The following is a 19,939-nucleotide window of genomic DNA, read 5'->3' on the forward strand; positions in this document are numbered from 1 at the left end:
TGGAATTTTCCTCATTGTTCCCTGCTTGGCAACTTCTTCGACCTATTCAATTTGGCCACAACTTGAACTCATTGGGCCAAAATAATGTCAAAGAGGGTGTTCCCCTGTTTGCAACCTCCTTCTTTTAGCCAAAGTAAAGAGGAGAGGTACTGCACTGATCAGCTACTGCTATAAGGGACACAGCTTGATCATGTACGGTATTACATCGTCACCTACAGTATTTATTTAGCTGTATTATGTAATACATTTCTCCTGTAGTTGACTATGTGACTGCGTTTTCCTTAGCGGTAACAGCTCGCTAACAACAAATCTTCCATTAAAGCCAGTAATTAAAAAAAAACAAAACCCTCCTGTCTCAGAGCCATAGAATGTCATTAAGATTAGTGCACGATAACTAGACATTAGTGTTCTTGGAGATTTCCAGCATAAAGAGGAAACTGAACCATACATCATCTGTATATAAATGATCAAATTAAAAGTCAAATTATACAGTAGTGCTTGAAAGTTTGTAAACCTTTAGAATTTTCCATATTTCTTCTGAAATGAGACTTTTCACAAGAGTCCTAAAGGTAAGTAAATAGAACCAAATTAAAATATTAGTCATTTTTTAACTCTTTCATGATAGTCCGAAGCGGGTGTATGGAGCTGGGCTCATGGGGTGATCTCACCCCAAACCCGGAAGGTAATGGCTGTGTATTACAGCCAGGACCTTACTCTAAAGGGGGCTTTACACGCTGCGACATCGCTAATGCGGAGTCGTTGGGGTCACGGAATTGGTGACGCACATCCGGCCGCATTAGCGATGCCGTTGCATGTGACACCGATAAGCGATTTTGCATCGTTGCAAAAACGTGCAAAATCGCTAATCGGCGACATGGGGGTCCATTCTTAAAAATCATTACTGCAGCAGTAACAAAGTTGTTCCTCGTTCCTGTGGCAGCACACATTGCTGCGTGTGACGCCGCAGGAACGAGGAAGCTCCCCTTACCTGCCTCCCGGCTGCTATGAGGAAGGAAGGAGGTGGGTGGGATGTTACGTCCCGCTCATCTCCGCCCCTCCGCTGGTATTGGGCGGCGGTTCAGTGACGCTTCAGTGACGTCGCTGTGACGCCGCACGGACCGCCCCCTTAGAAAGGAGGCGGTTCGCCGGTCACAGCGACGTCGCCGGACAGGTAAGTATGTGTGACGGCTCTGGGCGATGTTGTGCGGCACGGGCAGCGATTTGCCCGTGTCGCGCAACAGATGGGGGCGGGTACCCCCACTAGCGATATCGGGACCGATATCGCAGTGTGTAAAGTAGCCTTAAGGCTGGACTCACATGAGCGTATGGCATCCTATGCGAGAGCATCGGATGCGATATGCTAATGTCCCATGGCTCAGGCTCTGCTGAGAGCATAAACCGAGTGTCATGCGACTGTAACCCGATCTTGCGATCGAGGCACCGCTGTGAAGCTGAGTGCCTCGTGAAGTGAGTATCTCTCGCATCCATTCACTTGAATGGGTGCGAGTGATACGGCGGTAGCAGCAAAACGCAGCATGCTGCCGCTTTTCTCGCATCCAGAATCTGGATGCGAGAAAAGCTGACCAACAGCTCAACCTCATTGCCTAATATTGGTCAGAGTGCAATGCGAGAATTTCTCGCATTGCACTCGTCCGATTTTCACGCTCGTGTGAGCGTACCCTTAGGCTGTGTCCGCACTTTGCGTTTTCATCTGCTTTTCTGCTGTGTTTTGAACTGCAGCGTTTTCATGCCAAAATGCATGCATTTTGATTTTCCAGCAAAGTCTATGGGAAAAGTGGATTTCTTGTGCGCACTTTGCAGATCAAAACGCTGCGTTTAATTTGCATAATTTTGGGCAAAAACTCTGCGTTCAAAGAAGCAGCATGTCATTTGTTTTTGCCACTTGGGCTGCGTTTTGCTAAGGCTAAGAACGCACTTTGCGTTGTCCTACTTGCAGTTCTAAACGCACGTTTTTGCCTTAATTGATTTGACCAAAGTTGCCTTTTTCAGAACTTTAGCGCTAAAAACGCATTCGTATTTACTGCGTTTTTGATGCGTTTTCAGCGCTTTTTACATGCTTTTTCACCTGCGTTTTGACAGATGCGTTTTGAACATCAAGACACTGCTAAATAAAGTTTAAACAGTCAAACAGAATGAAAAAAGAGAAAAAAAGGATCAAATCTATATTAATGGGAAAAATAATGAAAATAGATATATTTCATAAAATTATAGCGGTAATATACATTTTATCGCTAAAATAGCAATAAATGCATATTTTTCTTAAATTTAATTGTCGGACTATGTGCGTGTGTAAAGGGACATATCAAATCATTATTTTGATGTTCAAAAAGCATGTGTTTATATAGTCCAAAACGCATGCTTTCTGCACATAAAAAGCAGGTAAAACGCAGGAATTTGAAGGAATCTTGGTTTTTGCCATGTCTTCAATGTTAGCAAAACGCACCCAAAATGGCAAAAACAACTGACATGCTGCTTCTTTGAACGCATGGCTTTTGCCACAAAATATGCAAATTAAACGCAGCGTTTAGAAACGCAAAGTGCGGTCTGAAAATCACCATTTTCCATTGACTATGCTGGAAAATCAGGCTATGTGCCCACGGGACGCTCGTACCTGCGGATATATTCGCAGGTACGGCCGCATGTTTCCCGCAGCTGCCCGCCGGCAGCCGCAGCTATTTTTAGCTGCGAGTTTCCAGCGGAATAGCTGCGGGAAACATGCGGACTTTCACGCGATTTGCCTGCGGACGTCCCGCCATCTATCTCCATAGCGGAGGGCCGGGATCTCTGCAAGTAAATCCGCATGAATAATTGACATGCAGTTAGGTGCGGCTGCGAGATCTCCGCAGGAGATTCCGCAGCCGCACTTTCCGCAGCGTAGACACAGACACTCCCCATGTCCCATAGGGTAACATGGGGAGTGTCTGTACATGCTAAAACCTGCGGATTTATCTGGAAAATCCAGAAAAATCCGCAGGTTTTCCGCGTCAAAATCCGCGGGTACAGAGTTCCGTGGGCACATAGCCTCAAAACGCATGCCTTTTGGCATAAAAAAGGTGCTTCTCAAAACTGACCTAAAAAGCAGCAGAAACACAGGTGGTAACGCAAAGTGCGTTCTTAGCCTAATATTGAAGTCAATTGAAAGTCGTAAAAAGCAAGAAACATCAAGATTCTAGCGTTTTACCTGCTTTTTGGCTGCAGAAAGGCATGCGTTTCTGACATCAAAATAATGGAATGATATGTCCCTTTACACACACACATAGTCCGACAATTAAATTAATGAAAAATAATAATTTATTGGAATTTTAGCGATAAATAGTATAAAACCGCTATAATTATATTAAATATAACTATTTTCGTTATGATTTAAATAATTATATTTTTTTCCTTTTTTTTCCCCTTTTTTCATAGTGTTTGTATGTCAAAACTTTATTTAGTAGTGTCTTTTTAATAAAAATGCATCTGACTTTAAGCAATGGAAACGCAGGTGAAAAGCGCTAAAAACGCGGCTAAATTGCGGTAAAAACGCACGCGTATTTTCCGCGATTTTGTGGTCAAAAGCAACTTTGGCAAAAGCAATTTCTGCCAGAGGATGCGTTTAGAACTGCATCTAGGACGACGCAAAGTGCGGACATAGCCTTACAATCACTGGTAAAGTGGAGCTCTGCCTGTAATTCTTAGCCTGTTAAATCCTGCTGTCAAACTCTGACAGTGGCATTTAACACACGCACGCACGCACACGCACACACACACACACACACACACACACACACCTGCATGGGGGTGCAGCATTTTAAGCTGATTAAAACTTCCGTCCTTGTCATAGCAACACTTCTTTGAAACTCTGCCTGAGGCTGGGCATCAATTGTGTCTGTGATTTTCACTATATTCACTCTGCCTGAGGCTGGGCATCAAATGTGACTGTGATTTTCACTATATTCACTCTGCCTGAGGCTGGGCATCAAATGTGACTGTGATTTTCACTATATTCACTCTGCCTGAGGCTGGGCATCAAATGTGAGTGTGATTTTCACTATATTCACTCTGCCTGAGGCTGGGCATCAAATGTGACTGTGATTTTCACTATATTCACTCTGCCTGAGGCTGGGCATCAAATGTGACTGTGATTTTCACTATATTCACTCTGCCTGAGGCTGGGCATCAAATGTGACTGTGATTTTCACTATATTCACTCTGCCTGAGGCTGGGCATCAAATGTGACTGTGATTTTCACTATATTCACTCTGCCTGAGGCTGGGCATCAAATGTGACTGTGATTTTCACTATATTCACTCTGCCTGAGGCTGGGCATCAAATGTGACTGTGATTTTCACTATATTCACTCTGCCTGAGGCTGGGCATCAAATGTGACTGTGATTTTCACTATATTCACTCTGCCTGAGGCTGGGCATCAAATGTGACTGTGATTTTCACTATATTCACTCTGCCTGAGGCTGGGCATCAATTGTGTCTGTGATTTTCACTATATTCACTCTGCCTGAGGCTGGGCATCAAATGTGACTGTGATTTTCACTATATTCACTCTGCCTGAGGCTGGGCATCAAATGTGACTGTGATTTTCACTATATTCACTCTGCCTGAGGCTGGGCATCAAATGTGACTGTGATTTTCACTATATTCACTCTGCCTGAGGCTGGGCATCAAATGTGACTGTGATTTTCACTATATTCACTCTGCCTGAGGCTGGGCATCAAATGTGACTGTGAATTTCACTATATTCACTCTGCCTGAGGCTGGGCATCAAATGTGACTGTGAATTTCACTATATCCACTCTGCCTGAGGCTGGGCATCAAATGTGACTGTGATTTTCACTATATTCAGCAATTCAATGGTGCTATTGCTGTATATAGCACAAACGATCAGACAATCATTGCTTCAAGTCCCCTAAGAAGACTACTGAAAACAGTGAACAGTAATAAAAAAAGTATTAAAAAATATGATTTTTTTTTAAAGTTCAAATCACCCACCTTTAGCCCCATTAAAAATAAAGATAATAATAAATGCACATATGGTATCACCGCATTCAGAAAAGTACAATCTTTCAAAATATAAAAATAATTAACCCGATTGGTAAACACTGTAAAGAAAAAAATGCAAGCGTAGCAAAGTTACAATTTTTTGGTCATTGCAATATCACACAAAATGCTGTAACAAGCAATCAAAACATCATATGCATCACAAAATGGTATAGATAAAAACATCATCTTGCCCCACAAAAAATAAGCCATCACTGAGATCCATCGACTGAAGAATTAAAACGTTACAGTTCTTGAAAAATGGCGACACAACCCCCAAATTTTTTTTTGCAAACTTCTGATTTTTTTCCACCACTAAAATAGTAAAAACTCTGGACATTTTTGGTATTGTCGTAATTGTACTGATGAAGAGAATTTTATTGGAAGGTCATTTTTATCACAGAATGTTGTCCTTTTCTCCACAATTTTTCCCTATTTCAAATGTTTTCTCCATTTTCCAGTATACTACATTTTCCTATAGTAAAATGAATGGTGTCAATCAAAGGTATAACTTGTCCCACAAAAACACGACCTCGTATGTCTGTGTACAGAAAAATAATAAAGTTATGGCTCTGGAAAGAAGGGGAGGAAAGAAGGAAAAGCCAAAAATGGAAATTAGCCCGTCGTGTAGGGGTTAAATCAGAAAAATTAGCTAATATCATGTTTGTAATTGGCAAAATTATGTGAATCTTTAGGACTAGCAGATAAATTGAAGGAGTTTACCTGAATATAAAGAAAACACTGTTTAAAAGTCCTGGATTGGACTTTTTAATGTGAGCTTAAGGGGCATTGATACCGTACTATCTATGAGCAGTAGACGACAAAATGAAGGTCTCTGACCTAGAGGTACCATCACAAATGGTTTACGCTCCCACAAACACATCACCCTTTTCTGCAGCATACTGCGGGGAGGAAGGTGACGCCCTAGACCATGATTACTGCCCTGGGGACATTTACATCATATTAACTGATGTTAATGTTCATGAATCCAATATCTGGAGAACATTGAACAATAATGGTGGGCAAGGTAGGACTGCAATGAGAAAGTTATTGCTCTTCAAAAAGAACATTGCTGCCCATCTAAAGATCACCTCGACAAGTCCAAAGGCTATTGGAACAATGTTTTGTGTACGGATGATACCAAAATAGAGCTTTTAGATGTAAATGAGAAGCATTAAATTTTGGGAAACAAAAACACTGCAGTACAGCATAAGAATTTCATACTATTTGTGAAACTCTGTGGTGGTATCATGGTTTGGGCAGGTTTTACTGCATGTGGGCCAGTACGACTTGCCACCATTGATGGACCAATGAATTCTAAATTATACCAGCAAATCCTAAAGGAAAATGTCAGAACATCTGTAGATGAGCTGAACCTCAAGAGAATTTGGATTATGCAACAAGGAAAGCTCAGAAGTCGTTCTACAGAAGAATGTTTAAAGAAGAATTAAAATTCGTTTTTTAATGGCCAATTCAAAGTCCTGATCTAATTCCTAAAGAAATGTGGAGATGTCTGAAGTGAGCAGTTAGGGCTTGTGCGCACATTGCGTAATTGCATGCATTTACGCTGCATATAGCACTGCAGCTTAAATGCATGCGTCCTGCGTCCCCTGCACAATCTATGAAGACTGTGCATGATACGTGCGCACAATGCTTTTATGAACGCAGCGATTTGGATGCTAAAATTTTGACCCAAGTCCGTGCGTTCCTAAAAGCAGCATGTCAATTATTAGGTGTGCTTTGGATGCAGCTCCCGCTCTGTCTATGGTGGGGGCAGCAGCCATAGCGCATCAAATCGGCTTTTTTTGTACAGAAAAACTGCATCCATTATGCAGTGTTTCGGCAGCGATTTGACGCGACATGTGCTGTCAAATCGCTGCAGAATATTCAACACTAAATGGAAACTTTGATATACATTTATTGCTGTGTAAGGCCACACTCACACATTGAGTATTTGGTGAGTTTTTACCTCCGTTTTTGTAAGTCAAAACCAGGAGTGGAACAATCAGAGAATAAGTATAATAGATACACGGCACCACTTTTGGATTTATCACCCCCTCCTGGTTTCGGCTACAAATACTGAGGTAAAAAGTTCACCAAATACTGAACATGTGCATGTGGCCTTGTGGATACTGAGGTAAAAACTCACAAAATACTCAATGTGTGCACGTGGCCTTACAGATACTGAGGTAAAAACCTCACCAAATACTCAACGTGTGCACACGAGCTATGAGGGTCATCCAAGATAATAAAAACAAAGTTCTCAAACTTTTGCCAATCACAGGCGTGATATTCCTCATATAAAAGATGGCAAAGCACAATACCTTTTACTTATTTGTTTGATTTAGGGGTACTTTGCACACTACAACATCGCAGGTGCGATGTCGGTGGGGTCATGTCGAAAGTGACGCACTTCCGGCGTCGCTCTCGACATCGTAGTGTATAAAACCTAGATGATACGATTAACGAGCACAAAAGCGTCGTAATCGTATCATCGGTGTAGCGTCGGCGAAAACCATAATTACCTTGCTGCGACGGTCCGATGTTGTTCCTTGTTCCTGCGGCAGCACACATCGCTGTGTATGAAGTCACAGGAGCGAGGAACATCTCCTACCTCCTTCACCGCGGCTCCTGTCGGCTATGCGGAAGGAAGGAGGTGGGCGGGATGTTTACGTCCCGCTCATCTCTGCCCCTCTGCTTCTATTGGCCGCCTGCCGTGTGATGTCGCTATGACACCGAACAGCCCGCCCCCTTAATAAGGAGGCGGGTCGCCGGCCAGAGCGACGTCGCAGGGCAAGGTGAGTGCATGTGAAGCTGGCGTAGCGATAATTTTCGCTACGCCAGCTTTCACCACATATCGCAGCTGCGACAGGGGCGGGGACTATCGCACTCGGCATCGCAGCATCGGCTTGCGATGTCGTAGTGTGCAAAGTACCCCTTAGTCCTTCCTCCACTTTCTGTGTAAAAATCTCATGTAGTTTTAGATCATATTTATGCAAAAATATGGAAAAAAGGGTTCACAAATTTTCAAGCACCACTGTACATCATAGTGGTAATCCTTAGTATCAAACACAAAATAGTCAGAGAAATATTTTCCCTGCTGACATCAAGATTTATTTCAGCCCCAATTCATCATGTTTGTACCTTTTTTTGGGAGTAAAAGTTTGGATTTCATGCAGTTATATTTTTGCTCCAAATATATTATGACTTTTGCATTATTTTTACACTAATTTTTTCAATCTGCATGGTTTTCATTATTCAGATATTTTCAGCTAATTCATCAATTACATTTATTTTTTTTTACAAATGGTGCATAATATTTGCATAAATACTACTGATACTTTAGCTCCTTAGTGGAATAGAAAAGCTGACTATTTTTTGGGGAAGTTGAAGACTAACATGCAACATTTTAAAGCATATTGGAAGTATGGTTTGACATTTTACTCTAGAAAAGGGACAAAAAAGCATCTTTTATCTAGTGGTAAATTCATCAAAGGGGCTCCATTTGCTGAATTTGGTGTAAAGTCCACCAGCAGGAACAGACAATCAAGTCAGAAAAATGCATTTTATAATTGCAATTTATGAATTAGGCCCTAATAATTTTCAAATTTGCTAATTATTTCTTAATATAAATCCTTTCTGTTCTCAAGAATGGAGGGATTTGTAATTACTTATTGCTTGTTGCTTAAGCTACCGACCGGATTAGAGCCTCCTAGGCGTGGAGTGCACTCTTGTAAGCTGTTTGCTATAGAGCAGGGTTCCCCAACTCCAGTCCTCGAGGGCCGCCAACAGTGCATGTTTTCAGGATTTCCTTAGCATTGCATGGGTTTTGGAATCATCAACTGTGCAGGTGATTAAATTATCACATATGCAATACTAAGGAAATCCTGAAAACATGCACTGCTGGCGGCCCTCGCGGACTGGAATTGGGGACCCATGCTCTAGAGCTTGTAAGTGCCACATTGAAGTTTTACTGGCTCTCTGAATTTAGTGAGGTGCTTGCTACTCAATGCTCCAGAGGAAAATCTGGCTCTAATTGCAGCATCGCAGCGTACAGCTCAGATCAGTGGCATAATAACCATACCGCTGATCTGAACAGTCAATGTTAAGGAACACATCATGTCCCGGCAAGCAGGAAGCTAACTCGAGGCACGGAAGCAGTGCGCTCCTGAAGACAGAAGACAGAAGATGAGCACACTCCTTTTAGCATACTTGCCTCCCTTGCAGACTTCCCCATCACTATCATCCTCTAACTGTTCAGAGGCCGTCAAAAAATCCTCTTCTATGGATGAAACTGAGCAATTGGTGTCATCCTCTGCTCGGAGTGGGCTTGTGTCAGGCTGTAGATTGTTCTCTTGTGCCAACTCCAAACCCAGAAGAAACTTGTTCAGTTGCAGTAAGATGGCATTTGAGGTGTTCTCCATTTTTCCTCGTAGCAGTAGACAAACTTCATCTGGCTCCCAGACCTCAAAAACAATAGGGAATACTTGTGTCACTAATCCTTCAGCCACAATTCATAGTTTTATAAACTAGCATTAGGGCTCATGCGCACGTTGTGTAATAGCATGCATTTACACTGCGTTTAGTACTGCAGCGTAAATGCATGTGTCCTGCGTCCCCAGCACAATCTATGTAGCTTGTGCATAATCCATGCGCACGTTGCTTTTTTGAACGCAGCGATTTGGATGCTAAAATGTCAATGAATTTGCGCGCTTTGGATGCAGCTCCCACTCTGTCTATGGGAGAGCCAGCATCCATAGCGCATTAAATCGGCATGTGATCTGCTGAAAAACTGCATCCATTGCGCAGTATTTCTGCAGCGATTTGAAGCGCACATGTGCTGTCAAATCACTGCAGAAATTTCAGCATTTACGTGCGCACAAGCCCTTATTCAGTTAAAGATGTATCAATCAGGTATCAATTTATTAATCAATGAAGCAATGCATTTTATTTTTTTGCACAAATCATAATACATGAAGTTATTTGAAACTTCGTGACATAAATTTACACAAGAAATTTTTCATTAATGGCACTAATGGGTGACACAAACACTGATGCTAATACAAAATATAAGATATCCCCTGAAAATAAGCCCTAGTGCATCTTTTGCAGCAAAAATAACATAAGACTCCATTGTCACACAGAATTTTGCACAAAACGCGTCGACTGTCATGGTGGTGTTAGGTTCTGTTCGCATTGCAGAGTCTGACACTACGTCCGAAGGTTTCTCTGGTGTTTCTGATCAACTCAGGCAGACTTGGCCATCGACCTGCTGTCTGCTCATTCATAGACAGGCTAGCAAGTGTTAAAGGGAACCAATCATCAGGATTTTCGTATATATAAGCTAAAGCCAGTGATCCCGCCGTCACAACGAGAGCAGAATCTAGGGCGCAAGTGCCGTCTTCTCAGCCACAAGAATAAAATAGCAGGGGGTAATACGATCTTCACAAAGATGGCGCCAGAGATAAGCACTATGCATAGGTGCCAACTCCGACGTCATCTTAGTGAAGAAATTAGTGAATAGTAAAATTAGCATAGAGAACAGAGAGAGGGAGGAGCAACAGGCAGGGGGGCGGGAATCCACATGAATACCCCCCAGATATTATCTGCTCCAGTGCAGCTGCCATTCAAGCAGCTGCAAGTTTTTAAACTTTACTTTGTTAAATTTGAAAACCTAAATATCCGAGTGGATCACTAATGGTATGTAGATAATCTGCCTGATAGTGCCAGTATAGCACTGGTTTTAGCTTATATACGAAGATCCTGATGATTGGTTCCCTTTAACCTCTGCTCGCCTGCTCGTTAGGCTTCTTTGGTCACATAAGGAAGCCAATCACATCCACTCCTCTCATATTTATGCTAGAGGAAATCATCTATCTACGTAAACTATAGTTTATGCTGTGTTGGTCTGTGAGTTGTTGTGTCCCAGACTTTCTGGAGAAAGAGTTGCTTTGTGCTTAGTGTTGCTGTGCAATTACATGTCATCTTGTTGTTTCCACCCTGATCTTGTTTTTCCCCAAATTTCTTATTGTCTTATACCTCTGTGTGTGGGGCCTTGGATGCACCAATTCTGGCGCTTTACCCAGCTTTTCCAGATTGCCCTGGTGCGGTTGTAATCTGGGTAATATATGGGGTGATTACAGCTGTGATTTGCTAGCCATGTAAGTCAAAAGAAATATACACACACACACAGACACACTGCTCTATGGTACAAAGATGTATCAGAGCATAATAAAGATCATTCAATTCACATCAGGTAAATTTGGAGAAAATCAAATTTCTTGGCCAAAATCGAGCGGATCTGTCAAATTGAATTTCAGTATCAGTGTGCCGCCCCCACGTCAGCAGACGGACTGCTCGGATCCGGATCCGCAGTGGCTCGAGGGGTTTCTGGACCCGGGGGTCGCGCAGACATTCATATAACAGGGGCGTATATGTACGGGGATTGCTGCGGATACTTTGTGATGCCACCCACGGTGTGTGGTAATATGAAGTACCACCGCTGCTGTTAGAAAGCACCCGGGGCGATGGAGTGGCAGCTGGTTGTTTAACCCCTCCGTGGGTAGGGGTGGATGTGTCACGGGCGGAGAGGGGTTTTTGGGGAACGCTGCTCGCCTGGGGAATCTCTGGTGCTCGGGTCTGGTGCTTTTGCTCCTCGGTGGCTCGAGCATGGGGCCGGACCCGGGGCTCGAGCAGCGCCTCCTCGCCCACGAGTGAAAAGGGGAGGTTTTTGATGGTGGGATGTCGGTTGTGACGCCACCCACGGGGTTGTGGTGATGGTGGGCACCACCGCTGCTGGTGACGGGAGTTCCCGGGAGCGATGGCGGGGAGCAGCTGAGGTTTTGGCCCCTCCGTGGGTAGGGGCGGTTGGTCCCGGGGGCCCCGGTTGGGGGATTGGATGGATGTTGGTGGGTAGGGGCAAGGTGCAGGTGCTGATGCGAGGAGGCAGCGCGGATGTGGGGCAGCAGTGCAGCGCTGTGCCGGATGGCACTGGTGTACTCACTTAGGTAGTCAATGACAGAGTCTCTGGTAAACCAAACGGCTGGATGGACGGGGCCCGCAGTCGGCTGCGGGTTTTTCACTTTCCCCGGACGGGTTGATGGTGGCTGTCTTTCCCTGCACCTGTGTGTAAGTGTTTGATCCCTATGGATTCTCACGGGTGGTCCGCTCCCCGGCTTGTACGTGTCAGGAGAGCCCGTTTTGCCCGCAGGCGCTGGCCCTTGGATCTCTGGCCGTTGGCGGTGGCTCTTATCTGGACGGGTTGGGCTGTTACCTTCTGACGGGACTTGGGTGGGAATGAACCCCTGAGGTCCAGACCGCAATCAGGTAATTTGACCGTTACGGCGGCTTCCGAGCCTAGGCGGGATCTGAGTACCCTGCCTTGGTGCTTAGCTTCACTCCGCTCCCCGTTTCGGTACCGGCGGGCCAACGCCCGACCCCGGTCCTACGGTTCCACAGACGTCCACTAACTCCTGCAGACGGCCACCACCGTCTGCCGACCTTGCTGATGGTGCCTGGGCTCCGACCCAGACACACACAGTCTCCACTTCCCTCCTCAACTCTCTACTCCTCCACACCAAACTGAACTGACTACTTTTCCCGCCTCCAGGCCTGTGAACTCCTCGGTGGGTGGGGCCAACCGCCTGGCTCCGCCCCAGTGGGTGTGGACATCAGACCCTGGAGGGAGGCAACAAGGGTTTTGTTTGACGGGTGTTCCCTACCAGGGGAGGGGATGTGTGTGTATGTGATGTTATTCTGTGACCCCTGGGGTCCAGGGCGTCAGAGATGCCCCCGGGCTCAGTGTTCAGGACACAGGGAGTGATATAGGCTGGAGGTGGCGCCCCGGGCCGGACCGGGGAAAGTTGGGGTACTCACTGTTGAATAAATGCACACAAGTCTGTTGGTAAACCAAGGTGTCAGTGGCCGGCTGCCGTGTCCGGGTGTACTCGGGTCCCACACCCGGCTGCTGTACCGATGTCCCTTCCTCCGGCACTCTGTAACTTTCTCAATTCTGGACAACCTCGTATGGAACGGGGAAGTCCGCTCCCGATGCTGTTGTGATTGGGAGTCGTGCCCACGAAAACTGACCCTTGGGATTTCAGTGGGTGTTTGCGGATACTCTATCCCCCGCGGTGGACTGCCGTTTCACTCTATCTGGGCTAACACTTTGGAACAACGTCTGGAACCTTGCTCCCGGCCTGGTGATTTAGAGAAGGGGCTTGCAACCGTCTTCTCACTAGGGTCCAGGTACCCCGCCTGTGCACGGTTTCCGGACTGGATCTCCGCTGTCGGTACCGGTGGGGTCCAACCCTGTCCCGGTCCACTCTGGATTTCCCACGACCGGACGTCCGCCGCCTTTGGACACGGTCCACTGCTTGCCACCAAGCCAGTAGACTAGGGCCACTACCCATCACTAGGATCAGCTTTCACTCTCCTACAACTTGAACTTAACACTCCAACCCCCAACTAGAACTTAAACTTGACTAACTGGTTCCCGCCCCCGGATCCTCAAGACCCCTAGGTGGGTGCTCCCAACCCGCCTGGTGCCACCCACTGGTGCGTCCTTCCTACCCTGAGGGGGGTGGCTAGGATATTGTGGCAGATGGAACCTTATGTGGGATGGTGTAATGTGGGGTGTATGTTTTTCTGTGACCACCTGGCGAGGCCAGGGCGTCACATCAGTATCTGCCAATCTTACTTGATTACCAAAAAAGGATAAGAACACTTTTAAAAATTGGCTGTTGTGCTGGAATAAAGTTTCTTGGTGTGGTATTCTTTCATGGTTCTGTAAGTGTAAAAAAAAACAACACTTGATAAAGATGTCAGTACAGCATTGAAACACAATGAATACCACAGGAAGATACTTCTTTCCAGTAGGGCAGTCAATTTTTAAAAGTGTTCTTATCATTTTTTGGTAATTTCCATTTGGTGGATTTTTCCACCAGCCACGAGGCAGCGACAGCTGGCTATTTTAACCTTTAGTGGATGTGTCTTCACACAACCACCCAAGGTGAGCAAAACTATTCTTTATACTATCTCCTATATTAGGGTTTTACTCTACTGTGAGTGTGCCGCCCCAGGGCTATGGGGTACCCGGTCCTGGGCCGTGTATTGCTGGGGAGATGTCACTGGGTGGCCGTTGCCCGGTTCCGTGACCCTAGGGGTCGCTTTTAAAAGGGGGGGTTATTTACAGGGGAGATGAAATAAAAGTTTTTGTTGTGACGCCACTTGCAGGTTGCGGCTATTTAAATGGAGCCGCCACTGCACAGTTCTCACTACTGGTGCTGGTGTTGGTGACAGCCTGGATGTTAGGCCCTCCGCAAGTAGGGTCATGCCCCAGGGGATAGATGATGTTGTTGGGCGCTGAAAGAAGGTAGGCCACACAATGGATTGCAGTGTAACTGGTTTCTTTACTCACAGCGTTGTTATGGCTGGTAACCCTGCACCTGTCTCTGGTCGATGGGTCCTTGTAGCTTGGAGCGTCTGGGGGGTCACCTCCTGGTTCTCTTTCAGTCTTAGTCCATATAACAGGTAGCTTGAACCCTGTGGGCTCGGTTTCTCTGGTCCTGTTCCCCGGTTCTCCCGTTGCTACTGTGTCCCGAACTTTACAGTCAGTGAGGTCCTGGATGGTTCCCTCACTGTGCAGATTTTATCAGGTCTGCCTGGAGCATTTGCCTGACTTAGGATTCTGTATCCTGTTGGTGCTATGGTTCCGGGAGTATTCCACCGGCAACCACATGCCTGGGCCCTCAGGTCACCGTTACACTCTCCTGTCAGGGCGGTTACTTCCTTCTCCTCACTTCCACTTACTGACTGTCTGACCCCTCCCCTCTAGTTGTCGTCTAGTGGACTGGATCGGCTCCACCCCTAGGTGACCATCCATTGGGTTCAACCCTAGCCTGTCACCAGTCTTTGAGAATGGGAAAAACAGGGATTAAAATGAATGTTTTGCTGTTACCGACACTGGTCTACTGGGTCCCTGGGGGTACGCCCTGCATCTTTGACAGGATGCAGTGCCTTGTAGCTCCTTATGGCTTCAGGGGCACTACATGAGCTTCTCCCTCAACAGTCACTGTTTACTGAGTCTAACCTGATTATTAGTTTTACAGTGTCCTCCTCCCTGTTTTTGCTGAGGTCTCACACTACTCAATAGAGGCTACAGCTGTCAGTCAGGTCAGGTGGGCATAAGTCAAACAAACTTGGACTCATGAGTTCTATTATGCTTTAGAATAATGCTTCACCTGAGTCGCAAGGTATAACTGCATACTACATAGAGGGACACTACGGAAGGCACAGATCACCAGTGATTGGATATGATGATCTATGAAAATTCCAGACTCCAAAAATGCATTTTGAAACTAACAGATCAAGAGACATTTTGTTTGTAACTGTCTTGAGCTGAGTCTCGAGCCATGGCAACTTGATAGATGAAGATTGATCTTGTGCCAGTACACATAGGTCTGCCAGGGTTTTCTCCAGAGTTATTTTGATTGTATCAAGCCATTGGGTTGCAGGTTTTCCTCTTTGCCTTGTTTCTTCTATTCTTCTGACCATGGTGTCCTTCTATAGTGATTGGTTTCTTCATAGGATGTGTCCAAAGTAGGCAAGTCTTGGCTTGATGATCATTGCTTCAAGTGACATATCTGGTTTGATTTGTTCCAAAATTGAATGGTTTGTTTTTCTAGCCAGCCATGATAATGCTACCATCTTGCTCCAGCACCACATTTCAAAAGTGTCAATTCTTTTTCTAGTTTGTTTCTTTATCATTTATGTTTCGCAATCGTATGTTATCACAGAAAAGACCAAACTCTACACAAGTCATCTCTTTATCGTGAGTGAAATGTTCCTTAATTTGAAGACATTGTCCAGTGACTTCATTGTCATTTGCCCATAACTATTCTCCTATTGACTTCTAGTGTCGTCGATTCATCTTGACTGATTATTGATCTGAGTAGTTTGAAGTCTTTTACAAATTCCAGTTCATCACAGTCCTCAAATGTGTCCCGGTCAAATCTGATTGTAGTCAATTCAGTATATTTGCCTTCTTTGTGTTAAGAAGAAGCCCCATGTTTTAGGCTTTCCAGCTTCGCACTCCATAATAAGTCCTTCAATCCATCTACACTTGTTGCTATCAGTGTTGTGTTGTCTGCGCATTTAAGATTGTTAAAGATTCATCCACAAATTGCGATAGGATGAAGTCTTGTCTTATGCCCCACTCTACTTTGAACCATGCCATGTCTCCGTATTCTGTTCAAGGTGTTGTTTTTTGGTTGTTACGATGGTTCCTAATAAGGCTGATCAGATGGTTCAACACACCCATATCCTTCATGGTATTCCAAAGTTGCTTTGTGATCAACACAATCAAAGGCTTTGCTGCAGTAAATGAAGCAAAATAGAGCTCATTGTTGTATTCTTTGGCCTTTTCTATTATCGATCTAATGTTAGCTATCACATCTCTTGTTCAGAATCCTTCATGCTCCTCTGGCAGTTATTTGTCAAAGTAAAGCTGTGACCATCTTTGTAGGCTCTTCGTTAGTATTGTACTAGCATTAAGGCCGCTTTACATGCTACGATTTATCTGACGATCTCATTAGCGATGTGACACGCCCAGATCGTAGTTATGATTTGCCGAGATCGCACATAGGTCGTTTATTAGCGGTCACACATAACGATCTCACAAGCGACGCAAAATCGTTCAGCGATATATTGTTTGCCCAAGGCGGTAGTGTGGATGTTGTTCGTCGTTTGCAGGGTGTCAAACGTACCAATATGTCTGCTACGTTCCAAACGATGAACAATATTTTGAAACTGAACGACGTGTCAACGATCAACGATTTTCAACCTATTTGTGATCGTTCGGAGTCACATGTAGGTGTCACACGCAACAACGTCGCTAACGATGACGGAAGTGCGTCACGGAATCCGTGACCCTGACGACATATCGTCAGATAAATCGTAGCGTGTAACGCCGCCTTAAGTTATGAGCGCAATAGTTCGATAGTTTCCACAGTCGGCAGTATCTTATTTATTTAATAAGAATAAACATAGATCTTTTCCAGCCCTCGGGCCAATTGCCCGTTATCCATATCTGTTGACTCAGGCATGTGATAACATCATATACAAAAAGAGAGTTATCCAGCTCACCTGTCATCCAAATCCATGTAATCCTCCGAGGTGCACGAGGCCCGCCGGTCAGTCCATGCCGGTATGAATGCAGAAGGTTTGGAGAGGAAAAAGGGGGCTCAGCACCAAACCAGTAAAAATGTAAAAAACTTTATTGGTATGCTTTAAAAATTATACCTGGAAAGACACCGTATAATATGTGCCACAGGCGAAACTTTACATGTTTCGGACTTTAATATCTAAAATCAAAAGAGTCTTTAATCATTAGTTACCTCCTTGGTAACTCCTTGGTAACTTATGATTAAGGACTCTTTTGGTTTTAGATATTAAAGTCCGAAACGCGTAAAGTTTCGCCTGTGGCACATATTGTACGGTGTGTTTCCAGGTATAATTTTTAAAGCATTCCAATAAAGTTTTTTTTACATTTTTACTGGATTAGTGCTGAGCCCCCTTTTTCCTCTCCAAACCTTCTGCATGTGATAACATCAACTGTTGGTTCAGAAGACTTTATTAGCTTTATTGGAATATTGTTACATCCAGGTACTATATTATTTGATAGAAGCTTTATTGCAGCAATGACTTCAGTTTTTAGGATGCTCGGCTCTCTATCATTTCCAGTATCAGTTTCTTCCTGTATCACTGACTCATTCGTGTAGAGGTGCTCCGTGTACTATTTCCACTATTCCTTGATCTGTTCTGCTCAATTAGATTGTTCCTGTTGGCATCTTTCAACATACCCACTCAAGATTGAAACTTTCACTGTATCTCTGATCTTTTGATATGCCTTTCTGGTCTTGCCCTTCAAAGACATGCATACCACCATAACACAATAATTGACATTAAATTCTTTTAAAAGAAGACACCAGTCCTGCCTCCCATATTGCAATTAAAATACTAAAGTCAACAATAATGAAAGACACTGGAGATAGAGACTATATGGGAAGGACAGCTTTAAACTTTTAATATATGACAATGATGGTATCTATGTTTTTAGTATTGATAAAGAAGCATATGAGGCGCAAAACGCTGGAGACTGTGCCAATAAAGGATTTTCCTTTTAATATTATTTCCATCTGCTGGTCATCTGCGCCTTCCATAGTGTCTCCCTGCATGCTAATCAATTATACCTTGCTATTCCTGGGAAACACCATTAGTATCTCAGTAGGGTTTAGCAAACCTAAAGCCCCCATCACACATAGCGAGATCGCTAGCGAGATTGCTGAAACGTCACAGGTCCTGACAAAACAATCAGGACCATTTTTTGCTCATTGGTCTCCTGCTGTGCAGCACGCATCGGCGTGTTTGACGGCGGGAGATCAACGAGCGCTGGTTCTGAGTGTACAGGGAGCCGTCGTTACACGGGTCGCTGGTCGCTGTGGAGGTCTGCCTGATTGACAGCTCAACAGCGACCATGTAGTGACGTACCAGCGATCCCTACCAGGTGGGATCACTGGTGTGATTGCTGGTACGTCGCTATGTGTAACGGGACCTTTACTGAGGACCCTGGATACCGGCAAAGATTACATCCAGTGATAACTGTATTAATGCTCTCAGAGTAGTACCCACTGTAGCACAACCAAACAAGGTGACCCTTCTTGTCTTTATTGCTATCGTCCAAAACATATTAACTTTGTTTTCCGGTTTTATGCTGTTACTCCATAGAACAATACAAGATATAGGATAACATACTGATCACTGAGGATCTGCTGGGACCCCTAGTATTCAAGAGAATGGGACTCTGTAACTTGGATAGGTTCTGTAGAGCTCCATCATGAACGGAGCAAAGGTGCTCATGTTCAACTACCGTTTTATACTGTCACGATAATACCACTCACAGTGTGAGACACAGTTGTGCCACTGTATGGGATCTGGATTGTGCTGGGCTGTTAGTATGGTGACAGCGCAGTTGTACAATCTGTGGCAGGGGCGTGCCAGCTGTGTTAGTATTGTTATTGACAGTTCAGCTGTCCTATCTGGAAGAGCCTGCAAGGTTTTCTCCACGTGTCACTGATTCTGGATGATGACCTGGCTGTTTATCTTGCTGACAGTGATCAGATCATTATTAGCTAAGTGGTGCATGTGTGCTTTGTTTTCCAGTGTTCTGTCTCTGATCTATTGCCACCTGATCTTGGCTGACCTCATGTCACTTCCTCCTCTTTTCAATTAAGTTGGGAATTCTATTTAACATGGCGGCGCTTCCCTATCCTGACACTCCCTCTGAAGAACAAGTGTTGGTGAAGTTGGGTCCGAAGTGCATTGGTCCTTATGAGGTTTTGAAGTGGTCAATCTGGTGGCTTTTAGGTTGAAATGTCTCTCCTTCTTTTTGCATCCCTAACATGTTCCACAGATCCCTATTAAAGGACTTTGTCCCTTCGATTTTGTCTCACTCATTAATGCCTCCTTCGGTTTCTGCCGATGGAAGTTTAAAGTACGAGTTACCGAGAATTGTGGATCTAAAATTCTTTCCAGTATGATATCCATAGGAAGAGATATGGTCTGGATGAGAAATAGTGGGTTCCAGCCTTATCTATGAAGGGTGATCGGGTGGTCAGGACCTTGCATTCCAGGTTTCCTGGAAAACCTGGGGTTGCTATGGCCTCTCTAGAAGAATGGATATATGATTCCACCACTCAAGGTGTCCTATGGAAGCTGTGAGTGACAGCTTAGCCACCCTATGGGATCTGGGGCATGTTGGGCTGTCAGTATGATGAGTGACAGCCCAGTCATCCAATCTCAGGCAGGGGCATGCTGGGTGTGTCAG

The 19,939-nt window shown here is 44.7% G+C and overlaps 1 protein-coding gene across 2 annotated transcripts in view; it reads right to left on the reverse strand.

The window, feature by feature from the left end:
- SPHKAP (SPHK1 interactor, AKAP domain containing) overlaps window positions 1–19,939 on the reverse strand; it is a 456,834-nt gene that overhangs the window by 62,553 nt on the left and 374,342 nt on the right. For both annotated transcript variants that reach the window (XM_075340950.1, XM_075340952.1), the window contains exon 6: window positions 9,272–9,521. In XM_075340950.1, coding sequence (XP_075197065.1) covers window positions 9,272–9,521 — 250 coding nt within the window. The remainder of the gene's footprint in view (window positions 1–9,271; window positions 9,522–19,939) is intronic.

The sequence above is a fragment of the Anomaloglossus baeobatrachus genome, chromosome 3 (genome assembly GCF_048569485.1).
Source record: "Anomaloglossus baeobatrachus isolate aAnoBae1 chromosome 3, aAnoBae1.hap1, whole genome shotgun sequence".
Classification (NCBI taxonomy): Eukaryota; Metazoa; Chordata; class Amphibia; order Anura; family Aromobatidae; genus Anomaloglossus; species Anomaloglossus baeobatrachus.